Source organism: Miscanthus floridulus, chromosome 8 (assembly GCF_019320115.1).
Source record: "Miscanthus floridulus cultivar M001 chromosome 8, ASM1932011v1, whole genome shotgun sequence".
Taxonomy (NCBI): Eukaryota; Viridiplantae; Streptophyta; class Magnoliopsida; order Poales; family Poaceae; genus Miscanthus; species Miscanthus floridulus.
This window is the reverse complement of record NC_089587.1, coordinates 97,720,112-97,734,727: the sequence shown is the minus strand read 5'-3', so window position 1 is coordinate 97,734,727 and position 14,616 is coordinate 97,720,112. Positions and strand designations below refer to the sequence as shown.

General features: G+C 46.8%; 1 protein-coding gene across 1 annotated transcript; it reads right to left on the bottom strand.

Moving 5' to 3' along the window:
• Nucleotides 1-4,342: 4,342 nt before the first annotated feature.
• On the bottom strand, nucleotides 4,343-6,172 carry LOC136473040 (noroxomaritidine synthase-like). The gene has a single exon (XM_066470740.1). The coding sequence runs from the start codon at nucleotides 6,151-6,153 to the stop codon at nucleotides 4,612-4,614; it is 1,542 nt and encodes a 513-aa protein (XP_066326837.1). The 5' UTR covers nucleotides 6,154-6,172; the 3' UTR covers nucleotides 4,343-4,611.
• Between the last annotated feature and the right edge of the window lie 8,444 nt (nucleotides 6,173-14,616).

The window sequence follows — 14,616 nt, the reverse complement described above, 5'->3', positions numbered from 1 at the left end:
CAGCAGCCAACGGCGCGTGATCTCAGTGCCGGTTGAGACAGGACTTGGAAACCTACTTACCTAGATGTCTAGACGATTGGACCTCTGCCTCTTTAATTTTCTTTTTAGGCCATAGATCTAGGCTACTTAGCTAGATGCCTAACTAGCATTCTTGGACCTTGCCTCTTTAATTTTCCGGTTTTATAGAAAGCTTAGAAAACTTAACGTCGTTTGTTGGGGTATCAGCTTACAAGGTTCAGCAAAACCTCCCACCTCTCACTGCCACTACCTCTCTTCTCTCAACACCTGACAAGATCTACCCCTCTTTAATTTTCTTGGTGCATTGATCATTTCAGCAATCCTTTTGGCCGTTGCTGCACGCTGTCCATCTTTATCAACAATCTTTCGTATTTACCGTAGGATTGACAGTTTCTTGTCTTGGGTTATTACCCGCTATCCCTTTGTTGTTGGTTGGCTTTGGTTGCTGTTAACCATTGCCATCTGCACTTATGACTATGAATTTTGTTGTCCCACACTGAGTTGATCAAAGTGACTCGGCACAGCTTAGGACCTGTCTAGCCAGGCTTTACCTGACACGTTAGTCAATTTAAACATGGCCTTAGCTAGAGATTTTATAGCTGCTAACAACTTATGTCAGTCAATTTAAGCATAGCCTTAGTATTATAGGATGTATAATTCCGTGATACCATATCTCTACGAGCAACGTTTTGCTCTCCACACGTGAAAAAAATAAAAACACACACACATGGACTGGTTCCATCTGTTTCAATAGATTGGTTGCAACTTTGGTTACAACTAACACAACTACAAATATGATTTTGGGAGGACCGACAATTTTATTTACAGTGACGGACAAAACTGCATAGTGTCGCTAGAAATAGACTCTTCAGAGGCAGTCTATTCATTTATGGACACTTTGATAACTGACCGCCTCTCCTAAAATTGATTAACTGAGGTAGACCTCTTAAGAGGTGGTCTATCTCTTAAAATGGGAGCCATTTTCATAGGCGGGCCCCTTAAGAGGCCTGCCTCTGTAAATCGACCTGGAAGCCTAGGCCGGTCCATTACATAGTCACGTATATATATAACCAAAACTTAGGGTTCTCGTCTCTCACTTCTCTCTGCCTCAAGCCACTGCCCCTCCAATCCTCCCTCTCCCCTTCTCCACGTCGTGCCCTCCACTCTCTCTCTCTCTCTCTCTCTCTCTCTCTCTCTCTCTCTCTCTCTCTCTCTCTCTCTCTCTCTCTATCTATCTATCTATCTCTGGCCTTGCCGCCGTCCTCCCTCTCTGCATGACATCTCAGCGAGTGGCGGCATAGGGGATCTTGACGAGCGGTAGCATTGAAAGGACCTGAATAATTCCTAGAGGTGAGGGGTGAATAGGTGTAATGCCCCAGAGTCCAAACGACTCAGATCCACTCTGCACGCTGAGTGAACCACACCCTACCACCACCCCACTTACGCTTTCGTCCTCGCTTCGTGTAAAAGGATTAACCCGAGAATGGTGGGATAGATTCAAGAAGCCTTATATGTTGGTCTATCCCACCTTTAACAACCAAGGTAGGACTAAACTCTCCACAATATCTCATTAACATACACATGGGCCACTATGGGCCAAATTCCAAACTAGACCAGATGTGATATACATGCCCCCTCAAGGGAACCGAACTTCCTCGTCGGCTCAACACACCCACAACAGGGCAAACGATGACCAGGAACGTTTCCTCTTAGCACACGCGACCATACTGTCAGTGCCGGACACATGTGCCATGCCGTGCCCCCTGCATAGCCTACACGCGCAATGAACCCCATGTCCACGCCCCTGACCTGCACGCATCCCGTAGGCCGCAAAGGTCGGCTCTGATATCATTTGTAACGCCCCAAAGTCCAAACGGCTTCAGATCCACTCTGCACGTTGAGTGAACCACACCTACCACCACCCCACTTACGTTTTCGTCCTTGCCTTCGCAGTAAAAGAATTAAACCGGAAATAGTGGGATGGACTCTAGAAGCCTTATATATTGGTCTATCCCACCTTTAACAACCAAGGTGGGACTAAACTCTCTACTAATATCTCATTAACATGCACATGGGCCTCTATGGGCCAAATTCCAAACTAGACCGGATGTGACAATAGGCTTATATAAATTTCTTTTGCAAAAATAGAAATTAAAACACACTCTATAGCAAAATCGGTCTGACTGGTTCGACTAAACTGGCCTAGTCGGTTTTCTGTTATACACACTGGCTTAGCGGATTCCAAAACCAGCCTAGCTAGGTTAATTTCCCAATGAAACCTATAGTGAAAAATGGTTAGCTACCTCTTTCGCTTTCTACCCTTCCCCTCTTCAATCGAAGGTGCTTGGTAGTGCTTTTAGGAGTTTAGCGACTTACTCAATTGAAACTTACACCCACAAACAAGCACAACCGAGTAGCCACAAGCGGAAGCTCACTTTATATAAGAAATATATGCAATGTAATATATGCAAATGAGGCAAATCAAATTAAGAGATGTAGTCACTACCCCAGAATTGGACTATCACCTGCTGGTTTTTGAACCAGCACAACCAAAGCGGCGGTGATGAGGGGGGCTCATCACTGTCGATTTTAAAGCCGATAGTGATAATGTTTTCAGAAAACCCTAAAACGATATGAAAAAAGAGCTGAAAAATAGCAACATTTTTTAATACTAGGAGAGACCCCACCAGCTATAGCCCCATAGTCATTTGAATTTTTTAGTACAAATCTTGATATTTTTCTCACTTTGTGGCCAGCAGCACTCGAACCCACAACCTCAAGCTTCGCGCATTTGTCCTCTAACCACTCGACCTGCAAGACACTTGTATTTGTCCTCCTCATTCTATCTTCATCCGGTTTTGAAATGAGTATTTGGGACCCTAAACGAATTCAAATAATAAAGTTTTCAACTACAAAGTTTTATAACTTTTCGTGATCTATAAGTTCAGTTTTGGTCATTTCTCCATTCGAGGTCGTTTGAAAAAAATGAATTTAAAATGTGAGGAAATTCGGCCAGAATTTTTCTTAGATAAATGATTTCAAATCAAAAAGTTGTCAACTATAAAGTTGCATAACTTTTCAAGATCTACAACTTTTGTTTTGGTTGTTTCTCCATCCAAGGTTGTCAAATTTAAATTTCAAATGTAATTTTCGTTGGATAGACGATTTTAAACGAAAAAGTTATCAATTAAAATGTTACATAACTTTTAGAGATCTATAACTTTTATTACAGTCGCTTCTCCATTCGAGATCCACTCACTTATGACTTGGTATTAATTTCTATAAAATCTTGTGAAACAAATAACTCAACATCAAAACAACTTTAAATAAAAAAGTATGAACTATAAAGTTATATAACTTTTTGAGATCTATAACTTTTATTTTGGTTGTTTCTGCATCGAAGATCCTTTTGTACCACTACGCACTCATTTGTGAACTTTAGAGCATATGGACTCCTTTGGTATTAACTCTATAAAATCTTATGATACATATTTGGACATCCAAACAACCTCATATCAAAAACATTTAAACTACAAAGTTTTAAAAGTACCACAACTTTGGTATAAAGTTCGTCTTCATCGGACATCATATGAGAAAGTTATGAAGTTTTTTGTGCAGCCTATCACTGCCGGTTCAAACACGAACCGGAAACCGACAGTGATGACCCAATATCACTGTCGGTTTATGGCTAAAACCGACAAGTGATATGAACCGACAGTGATGACCCTGAATATCACTGCCGGTTGGTCATATCACTCATGGTTTTTTTGCAAACACGAACCGGAAACCGACAGTGATGACCCAATATCACTGCCGGTTTATGGCTAAAACCGATAGTGATATTAACCGACAGTGATGACCTGAATATCACTGCCTTGTTGGTCATATCACTGCCGGTTTCAAAAAAAACCGTCAGTGTTGGCCTACCAGCCACTATCACTGCTAGTTTTTAAAAACCCGATAGTGATGGGGCCGGCAGTAAAAGTCAATTCTGTAGTAGTGAATGGTTTGTTTCACTAAAGTTTGGGCCTCTAAATGCCCTACATCTCCATTGTGAAAGTCTTGAGTGACCCGGTGGACGGCCTCTAATTGAGAATCCATTTGATTAGAATCAGGACTCCTAACTATGTTTAGAGGGATCATATATAAAACAGAACGGTTATGAGGCAGAAGAATAGATACAATTTCTACATTCTGGGTTTGTCACGGGAGGTGGACAAAAAAGGAAGAAATTTTGCCTTTTAATATTAGGTATAAATAGAGCAACAACAACAACAACAACAACAACAACAACAACAACAACAACAACAACAACAACAACAACAACAACAACAACAACAATAATAATAATAGATAGATAGATAGAATACATGCTTGCATTTCGTGGTTTCGCTCACAATATCTTCGGGATGTCAGCACATTTATTTGTAGTTGTATTGCACGTGCTCCCTCCGTTCTAAAATTATAAGTCGCTTTAAATTTTTTAGTGCATAGAAATGTCTATAGATACATAATAAATTCTATGTGCTGAAAAATCAAAGCCACTTAATATGAAATGAAGGGAGTATCTTATTTTGTTCATGGTAACAGCGCTTATTCTAGATGATGTCCTCCCCTCTTCTTAACCTTCATCTTGAGCCCGTTCTTCATTTGTAGAATAGGCGACATCTTGGGCTCGATGCTCTGCCCTTCCAACAGCTCCAAATCGAAGTTCCATATGACCGCGGAAACTATTGTCTTCATCTGTCTGATTGCTATGTCCTTGCCAAGGCAAAACCTAGGCCCTGAGTTAAAAGCCATGAATTTGTGAGATGGCACATACCGCAGCTTCCTGCCATCTTCAGAGAGCCACCTCTCGGGCTTGTACTCATGGCAGTCCTTGCCCCATAGGGCTTCCATTCTGCCCATGGAATAGATGGCGACCAGGATGGTTTCGCCAGAGCACAACTGGTGGCCGCTTGGGAGAACATCATCGGCAAGCGCCGTCTTGCGTTCGAACGGGACTGGTGGGTACAGTCTCAGAGACTCAAACAGGGCTGCTTGAAGGTAGACTAGGTCTTTAGTCTCCTCCGACTCAAAGAACACCATGTTGCTTGCGGCATTGGAAACTGCAGCGGAGGCCTTGAGAGATGCGATGTGAGCCATTTCCTCGCGGATGCCGGAGACGACGCGGGGATTCTTGCAGAGGTTGCAGAAAACCCACGGCAGTGTTGTGCCAACAGTGTCCCGCCCAGCGATCATGTAGTTGATGAGTATCTTACTCAGCAGGGCCTTGTCGCTACTGAACGCCGGGTCACCAGAAAGAATGTCCACGGCGGCCAGCACGTCAGGATCGGAGCACCTGGCTTTCCTATTCTCCATCATCTCTGTGACGAACCCACGCAGCAGTGTGTGCGCCACGGCCAGCTTCCTCTCCGGGCCAAGGTTCAGCTGTCTCATCATCTTCCAGCAGGAGGCGGGCACAGTGTGCCGCAAAAGGCCAACCTCCATGACCGTGTCCATGGCGGCCGCGACATGCATCGACGGCATGTTGGTACTGGTAGACAGGCAAACAGGATCCACACCGAAGATCGGAGTGGCAGTGAGATCAAATATGAGCCTTCCCATCAGATCCTGCATGTCGAACGGGGTCCTGGTGCTCTCCATGCGGGTTAAGAAGGGGAGCAGACCATTCACCACCTTGTCGCGGCAGCAACGGGACATCAACTCAAGTACCCGTGGGTTGCTCAGGAAGCTCTGGAACATCGCTCGATGCTGATGGCAGGCCTCACCGTCAATGGTGAGGATGCTGCCACTAACGATGTCAAAGATTTCGGCGAGGTCCTCACCCTTGGGGTAGTTTGCATGGTTGGTGGTGAAGATGTGCTGGACATTTGCCGGGTCAGAGGTGATGAAGAACCGCATGCCACTTCCTAGTGGCCCTTGTGCCTTGAAGTTGCACCCGGAGGCGGCAAGGATTACTGTCAATTCGTGGTGTATGTTGTGGAACTTAGAAATCAAGGAGAGAGCGCCAAGTACCGGCCAGTCCATAGGGCGCAACGGGTTCCTTGACCTCCAGAACCTAACATACAACGATACAACAAGGAGCACAGGTATGGAGATGAGTAGCTGCTGTAGCAAGAAGGGTAACGCCATCGTTTGTAATGCCACGATAGTTTTTATGCGTGGGTATATCAACAGGGGGTATAGGATGGCTTCATTTTATAGGTAAGCTTCGTGCACATTTCAACACCGATTTTTAATTCAGAAAAATGTAAATGTAGAGCAGGTCTGGTGCTGGCGGTTGGTCATATACATTAAGATCCTGAAAGCATTTAGACCCTAGTGGGTTTCGATGATTAATAACGATATAAGATTATCATGACTAACATATGTTTTGCAGAGGTAAATTTGAGTTAGGTCACGATAATTGCGGTTGTTTGGGCAATCAATGGTTGTCATGCTCCTATCGATGGAAATCGTTTCGGTTGTTAAAGAATGAACGACAAGATTAAGGACAGACTAGTTCTAAGTGTCTTTTGGTGTTGAGAGACACTTAGGCCTCGTTCGTTTGGCGCGGATTGAGGGCTGGAAATAATCCAGCTAATCATTACTACTATAAATAAACTTGTTATTCCATCCGGAACTGTTCCAGGCCTCCATTCCCCCCTAAAAGAACGGGTCTTTAGAGTAGTTTAGGACTTGTTTTTCCTTTAGCCGTACTATTAAGGGGGTATGAACTTAAAGGACCAAAAAAGGCGATTAGAAGGGGGACGAATGGGAACCGTAAAATTTCTCGTGAAACTTTTGGCCGTTGTCCTAAAATTACTGCCAAACACGTGAAGCAACCACCATGATGTACACGACCCAAGCGAGTGGGTGGATGTTCCTAGGACAGAACACGAATCGGAGTTCAAACGCGCAAACCACAGACAAAAACAAATTGCCGGGCCGGAAATTCTGAGGCACTGAACCGGAAATTCCCTGGACGAAGATAGCAGCACACAAACTGACGAACTGAAAGTGCTCCAAAAAATTCAGCCACATGCAACACTGTTGGAAGCACAAAATCAGCACGATCAAGCTTTGCACTTGCTGCTGGACACGCTGCCTGTTGCACTGCAAAAGAATATCACAAGCACTGCTGCTGCACTGCAACGAAAAATCAGAAACGAACAGAGGGAGGTAGAGAGGGCCGCACGGCACCAGATGGAGATCGGCTCCTGCTGCTGGAACCCACGGGTGAGCGCTTGCTCACGGTCGACCTCGACCTGATGCCTGCACGCGAAGAACATACAGGGAGAGAAAGATCGAGCGCTACCGAGGGAGACCGAGCGGACCTGGCGGACGGAGCCTGCCTGCTGCGCGGAATCGGCCGGGGCTCCTGAGCCAAGGACGAGCGTCGCGCGACGCTGGACCTGCTGTCCGGCCCTACCCGCAAGCACCTCTGCACAAGAACGACGAACGAGCGTCCGTACGGACAGGCCACGGAGACCCACGGCCAAGCGCCGCTCTGGTGAGCGCACACGACGTCTGAGTGCCGGCGTTGGTAGCGATGCCGCTGGTCTCGGCTGGGACTGTCCCTGCTGCTCGGCCTTTACACGAGTTCCCAACACACGAACAGGAGCTACAGACTAGGAACAGAAAGAAAACGCACGAACAGAGAAAAGGCCGGCCCAAAAATCAAGTCAAACTTGATCATAACTCCGTGATTCGTTCCCAAACTTTGCCTAGATGAAATTCCACCTAGCACGAACTCATCCCCAAGAAAACATCGCTTGGGATTGACCCAAACTCCGAGAAATCGAGATCCAAACAAAGAACGAAAATGGGGAAAAATTGAAGAATACAGTGAACCAAAATCACAGCTTGAGGACACAAGGAGGATTCGAGTCTCCTTTCTCATTTCAAATCTCAGGGAATACAACACAAAATATTCAGATTTGGGACCTCTCTCAAGAAACACTACAAGAGCAAACCCTAAGGAGAAAGAGTGAGGAGAGAGATGAGATGGTTTGGGGCAGCCATCTCTTATTTATGAGCTATTATACAATCCTCAGAATGCTCCTAGCAATTTTGAGTCGAACCACTTGACCTAAGGGTGTAATGGACCAACTCTTTTTCTATCGATTGGACGGCCACGCATCCTGCACAGATTTGCTTCGCCTTGACGCAACCTCTGTGATTCCACCACGTGCCGCACCTTTCCTCCTCGGAACCTCCGCCCGGGTTTTGAGGACAAACCCGCAAAATCGTCCACCCAGTGGTTTTGAGGCTCAACCCACCAAACCGTCCACGTCTGGTTTTGAGGCCCAAACCAACAAACCGTCATCCGATGGTGTTGAGGCCGGAACCACCAAACCCTTCCAATGGTTTTGAGGACAAAACCACCAAACCCCTTCGATGTCGACGCGTGTCCGACCTCCACCAAGTTTGATGCATTTGCCTTCCTTCTTGACTTGACCGACGCCATCTACATCTCCCATGTAGATGCGTGTCCGACCTCCGCCAAGTGCCACGATGCCATCATCCTCCTTGACTTGGTCGACGCCGTCTTCATCACCCATGTACTCTTGCACTTGTCGATGTCCCCAAGTGTCAACGACCGCGGATGGTCACCCGGCCTCTGGACCGTCGACCACCGCCTTCGAGCTCCACACCTACGCATCAAAAGCCAAGAGACATGTTGCACAACCAACTCACGCTATGGTTAGTTCACAAACTCAACCCAAAACGCGAATCACGTTGACAATCACTCATCACAAATCTGAACCACAAGGGCACATATCAACCTTGTGTTCGCAAAACTTGTTGGCAACTAAAATTGTCTATTTTTGTGAAGTTATCAAAATAAGAAACGAACCCCACCATTGCGTTCCTCTCGTTGAGATGGTCAAAAACATACATGGAACGTTCAATTCGGTGTCTGGATAAGAGAGTTGTGCTTTCCAGAAGATGCCTCAATATCGGTATTGCCGACCCAAACCGGTATTACCGATAGTTGGCAAAGACCTGACAAGGGCGTGGATGTTGGTACTACCGACCCAAACCGGTACTACCGATAGTTGGCGGAGACAGTTGGCGAAGACCTAGGTGTCGGTACTACCGACCCGAACCGGTACTACCGACAGTGGGTGAAAACCTAGACGTCGGTACTACCGACACGAACCGGTACTACCGCCAGGCCTATTTCGGATCTAGCTTTTAGATTCCGATCTGGGTTGTTCCAAACTCGTGGAAAACTTGGAAAATAAAGTTTGAAAAGGTTTTCTATTAGGATAAGACCACCCCCTCTATATATATGAAAGGATCATGGCCAATTGAGTTACCATCTATCAAATCGTCAAAACACAACAAATCAATCTACTACCTCTCTTTTACCCTCTCTTCCCCTCTACTTCTCCTCGTTCTTCGTCAGTGCTGCATGGATGGTGGATTGACGACAGCATAGCTCTAGAGCGGCCAGGCTAGCTAGAGCAGCCCATAGTTGCTGCACACCCCGACGGGGTCCCTCCCGGGCATGTAGGGTTTTGGGTCTCACGATATGTCACCGGCGTGTCTTGCATATCACACTCGCGACGAGGCTCCTTCTGCAACGTGTCTTGTGTATTGCGCTTATCAATGGAGGCACAAGGTTCAGGTGTGGACATCCCTAGGCTCCGGCCGATCCAAAAATCGGCTAGGCCCTACATCGAGCGATCTAGCTCCTTATCAAGTGTGTGACGTAATTAAGCGTCAACAGAACTAGTACCTTGATCTAGGTGAGTCTAATGGTTTAGGTGTGGTGCACACTTGTCAAACTTAGCACTATGTAGCACAGGGACAACGCAAAGATCAATAGAAGTCAACTTCATTCACAAAGGTTTTGAATTGGAAAGTGATTTGAAGTGAGAATGGAGGACCGGACGCTTTGGTCGCCAGGACCAGACGTTGAGGCGTTGAGTTCGATCAGTATATTTGTTACGTAGGTAGGGTGTGGGTTTGACTGAACGCTGGTGCCTGGCTAGGACCGGACGTGACACTATCCCTGTAGCAGAAGAGGCATGCCACTCAGGATGGATCAGACGCTGGCTTCATGGATGACCGGACGCACACGTAGCTGAGTCTGGTCGTGTCCAATAAGGGTCCAAAGAAGGATTTTCAAGACCGGACATGTCCGGTCATGAGGCACCGAACCCTGTGCTGTGTTCGCTCACTCTAATAGCCTTGTGTGATAGTTGTCGTTAAGGTATCAGTTGGCTACTGACAGGACGCGTCCGGTCACTCTAACAGGCACGTCCGGTCATCCCAAAAAGTGCTGAATTGGACCTCAATGAGTATGTTTTGAAGTGGGGAGTATAAATACTTCTCCTATTCATCCAACTTAGCTCTCTTGCCCATTTGTTTAGTTGAGGAAACACTTTGGTGTGCAAGGGAGAGCAATAGCCTAGCTGAGATATGATAATCCAAGATTAAGGACCTCATTAGTGCATAGGGAGTAGCAAATGTGCATCCACCTTTCTCATTAGGTTTGTCTTGGTCAAGTGAGAGTTTGTGCTTATTACTCTTGATGATCGTCATCACCTAGATGGCTCAGTGGTGATTGGAAGCTTGGTGATCATCTGACGGAGCTTGTGAATGACCCAAGTCATGGTGTGAGCGGTTGTGGGTGATTCACCGTGATGAAGTATCAAAGAATCAGCCCATAGAGAGCACTTAATCCTTGTACGGATCAAGGGGGAGCTACACCCTTGCGCGGGTGTTCCAACGAGGACTAGTGAGGAGTGACGACTCTCCAATACCTTAGAAAATTATCGCTGCGTTCTTCTCCTTCTCTTTACTTTGAACATTTACTTTTGAGCAATTCAATTCATGTCTTTACGTTCCTAGAATTGCCATGCTAGAGTAGGATTGGAACCTAGGGTACAAAACTTTTGTGTGGTAGAACAATAGAGAACACATTTAGGCACTAGGGGTGAAATGGGCTAAGTGTAGGGCTTAATTATTGCAAGAAATTTTAGATTAGCCCAATTCACCCCCCATCTTGGACATCTTGATTCTTTCAGATCCCATACATTAATTGAAAGCACACTGTTTAGTCCACCCTTTAACAACGTATTGATGTCTTCCGCTACCCTAAGTGCTTCCTATTCATATAATCCATATTGTTGACAGTAATAAATGGTTCACAAATTAGCAAGTACAAGCTAACACAAACCACACACAAACGAGACATACGGCGTAGAGAGGTCTAAACAGCAAGGCTGATCAATGAGTCTAGCGAGGCCATTTGATGCTTGTTCTTCACTCAAAAAACTTTCAAACGTCTCCTAGGAAGACCCGTCGTGAAGACACATGTTAGGGCTGCCCTAAGGTCGGCAAGGTGAAAGCTCTAGTTTGGTTTTGGACAATTGATGAAACCTTAGGTACTAACCTTTGGCTCTAAGTGAATATGAGATAGGTTAGTACACACCAAGTGATGAAGCAAAGATGAAGTCCATGGTGATGTTGGTGGACATGTGATGATGATGATCAAGCTCTAAACTTGGAAAAGAAGAAAGAGAAAAATAAAATGGGCTCAAGGCAAAGGTATAACTAATAGGGCCATTTTGTTTTGCCACTCAAGACATCTAGTGGGTGTGAGTGGGTTTAGGATAAATAGCTATACTATCAAGAGGAGAGAGTCTCAGTTAAAGTGGTTATCAAGTGCCACTAGGTGAAGTGATTCATGCATATGTATTTGGACCTGCTATGCAAAAAATTAACCCTTGGAAAGTACTTGAAAAATGCTAACACACTTGCACATGGTGGTGTACACTTGGTGGTGTTGTCACATTTGCAAAGGAGATGAAGATTTGGTGAAGAAAAGATTTTTTAGTGTGCTCTGAACTATATGATGGTTCTTGGATTGGAATTCTATGTTGATCCATTGTGCTTTGGATCAAATATGCATGTGAGATGTGTAGCCCTCTGCATAAGCTTTCTAAAATATCCAAGATCATCGAAATTGGAGTTTAGAGCTAAGAGTTATAGGTGTTTTAGCGTTGAGTCTGGAGCTCAGGACTCTGGCTCAGGACTATCTCCCCTGCGTTCGGTTCTAGGGTCCAGACCATATTCTCTAGGTCCAGAGCTAGGGTCCAAACCATATCCTCTGGGTCTGGTTGAGTGTTTTTACATGTGTTTGATGGGACAGGACCCTGAGATGGTCCAGTTGTTGGGTCCGAACCGAGTCCAGAGGGAAAAACCCTCTCTGGAACCTTTGTGTACATCTAGACCCTGAGTTGAGTTGGTCTGGACCTCGGTCCGGTACTACACAGTTTGACGCGTTTTTAGTGACCATTGAAATCTAACGAGCGCATTTCAATGAGTGGACACGTGATGAGATCCGGGGGTCCAGACCTTCATTGTAGATGGTTCGGAACCATGGTCTAGAGACTCAATCTGGACCTCCCCGAGAGCATAACAGCTATAATTTGTTGTGGGCTCTATAAATAGAGCTTGGTCAGGTTTTGGTTCACTCTCTTGGTCATTCTTATATGTGATAGCATCCTTTGAGCTGAGCCAAACCTCTCCCACTCATTCTCTTGCTTGGTTCTACATCCTAAGTGAGTTGGGAGAGATCCAAACTGCATTTGCTTGTGTCAGTGCAGAAAGTGACCAACATGTAAATATTTGTAGTTTTGCCGTATGTTGTGATCGGATGTGGCCTAGCACTTAATGACATAGGGTATATACTGGTTTAGGAAACATGCCCTACATCCAGTTTGAGTCAGTCGGTGACTTTATTCCTGAGCCCAAGTGCTCGAAGTTTGCTGTGGGGTTACAAACGGAAAGGAGTAAGATGGGGGTGCAAGAGGTCCGATCGAACTCCAAACTGAAAGGCCAAGAGTGATGGGAGCTCCTACGTGCACTAAGTATTCAAGTGTGCACTTTGTGTAGCTTTAGAGTGTCTAAAGCTAACAGAGGGTGAATCGATCATTGGTTGTTCGAATTGTTCAAGTTCTCTCTTGGAGAGTTGTCGATGGATCGTCGTGTGTGTGAGTGAACTGATCCTGCTCATTGGGAGAGAGTACATCCCCTTTTATAGATGAAGGGGACGGCCTTACATGCGAGAGAGAGAGAGAGAGTATGTATGCTACTAAGTCTTATTGCCCACGCCGTCAGGTACAAGATGAAGGTAGGTGCCCACAATACTGTTTATGTCAGACACATGTGGGAGGTTTTACCGCATTCACCATGTATGGCAAATGATGGTGCGCACAACACTATCGATGCCTAGAGGCATGTGGGGGTTTTTACCATGTTTCCTCGGTATGGGAATTGACGGCGCCCATAACACTATAGGGCAAAACATCGACGCCCACAACACTGCTTGGGTTCTGACATACCAGGAAGGTTGCAGGGCACCCTTCTAACATGTCATGTCTGTACTGTCCTATAGGTGTATAGGGTATGGTCCTTTGTATCATGGTTGACTGGAGCGCCCTGCCTTACTTGCTCTGCCCGTTTCCTAGGTCCTCATCGAGCGGGCATCCTCGGCCGGTTGGTCCCAGTCGGCTCTGACTACATCAGTCGGAGAAGAGCTATGAGTAGAGGTTTGGCGCATCCCCAGTCGGAGAGGTGGGTCGGAGTCAAAACTGAGCGATGTTCCTCCTTGTCCAGGCCTTCTGGTCGGAGAGGCGGGCTAGAATTGGAAGCGAGCATTGTTCCTCCTCAGCCAGGTCCTTTCGGTCGGAGAGGCAGGCCAGAATCAGAAGCGAGGCCTTTTGGTCAGAGATTGGATCGTCCTTCTGGCCTATCGTTAAGCTTTTGGTCCAGCCTAGGAGTTGCGAGTCGTTCGCAATCATCGTCTGTTGGGCTGAGCTTTTGCTGGGAAGCAGGTCCATGAGGGACCACAGGTTTATGAACCTGACAGGAGCCCCCAAGCCCCCAGGCAATTCGGATAGAATCATCTAGGGGATTTTTGTCTTGATAGCGGGTGTGCGCAAGCGCACCCGCGGGTGTATCCCCTGAGCCCCCGGGCGATTTGGGCAGAATCGTCTAGGGGGTTTTTCGTGTTGCTAGCGGGGGAATTTTTTGTTTTGTTAGTGGGTGCGCTCGAGCGCACCGACGGGTGTAGCCCCGAGCCCCCGGGCGATTCGGGCAGAATCGCCTAGGGGGTTTTGTCAGCGGGCGTGAGTGTGTGCACCTTGGTGGGCGTAGCCTCCTCTTCCTAGTTTCTGATCCATCGTTTCTAGGAGCGTGGTCCTGGCATTTGGTCGTGGCCAAGGACTGGGCAAGACAGAGTCGTCAACTAGGATGTCGGGCGTGCCAAGGGGCAGCCGAGGGATCGGGCGAGATGGACTCGCAGACTAAGGCATCGGGCGCAACCGAGGGACAACCAAGGGATCAGGCGAGATGGACTCGTGGACCAAGGCTTCGGGCATAGCCAAGGGATAGCCAAGGGATCGGATGGGCTGAGGGATCAAGCGAGTCAGAGTCATGGATCCAGGCACTGGGCGTAATGAGGGATCAGGGCGTCGGATGGGCCAAGGGATCGGGTGAGTTGGAGTCACAGATCCAGGCGCTGGGCGCAATGAGAGATCGAGCGAGTCAGAGTCGTGGATCCAGGCGTTGGACAGGCTGAGGGATCAGGTGAGT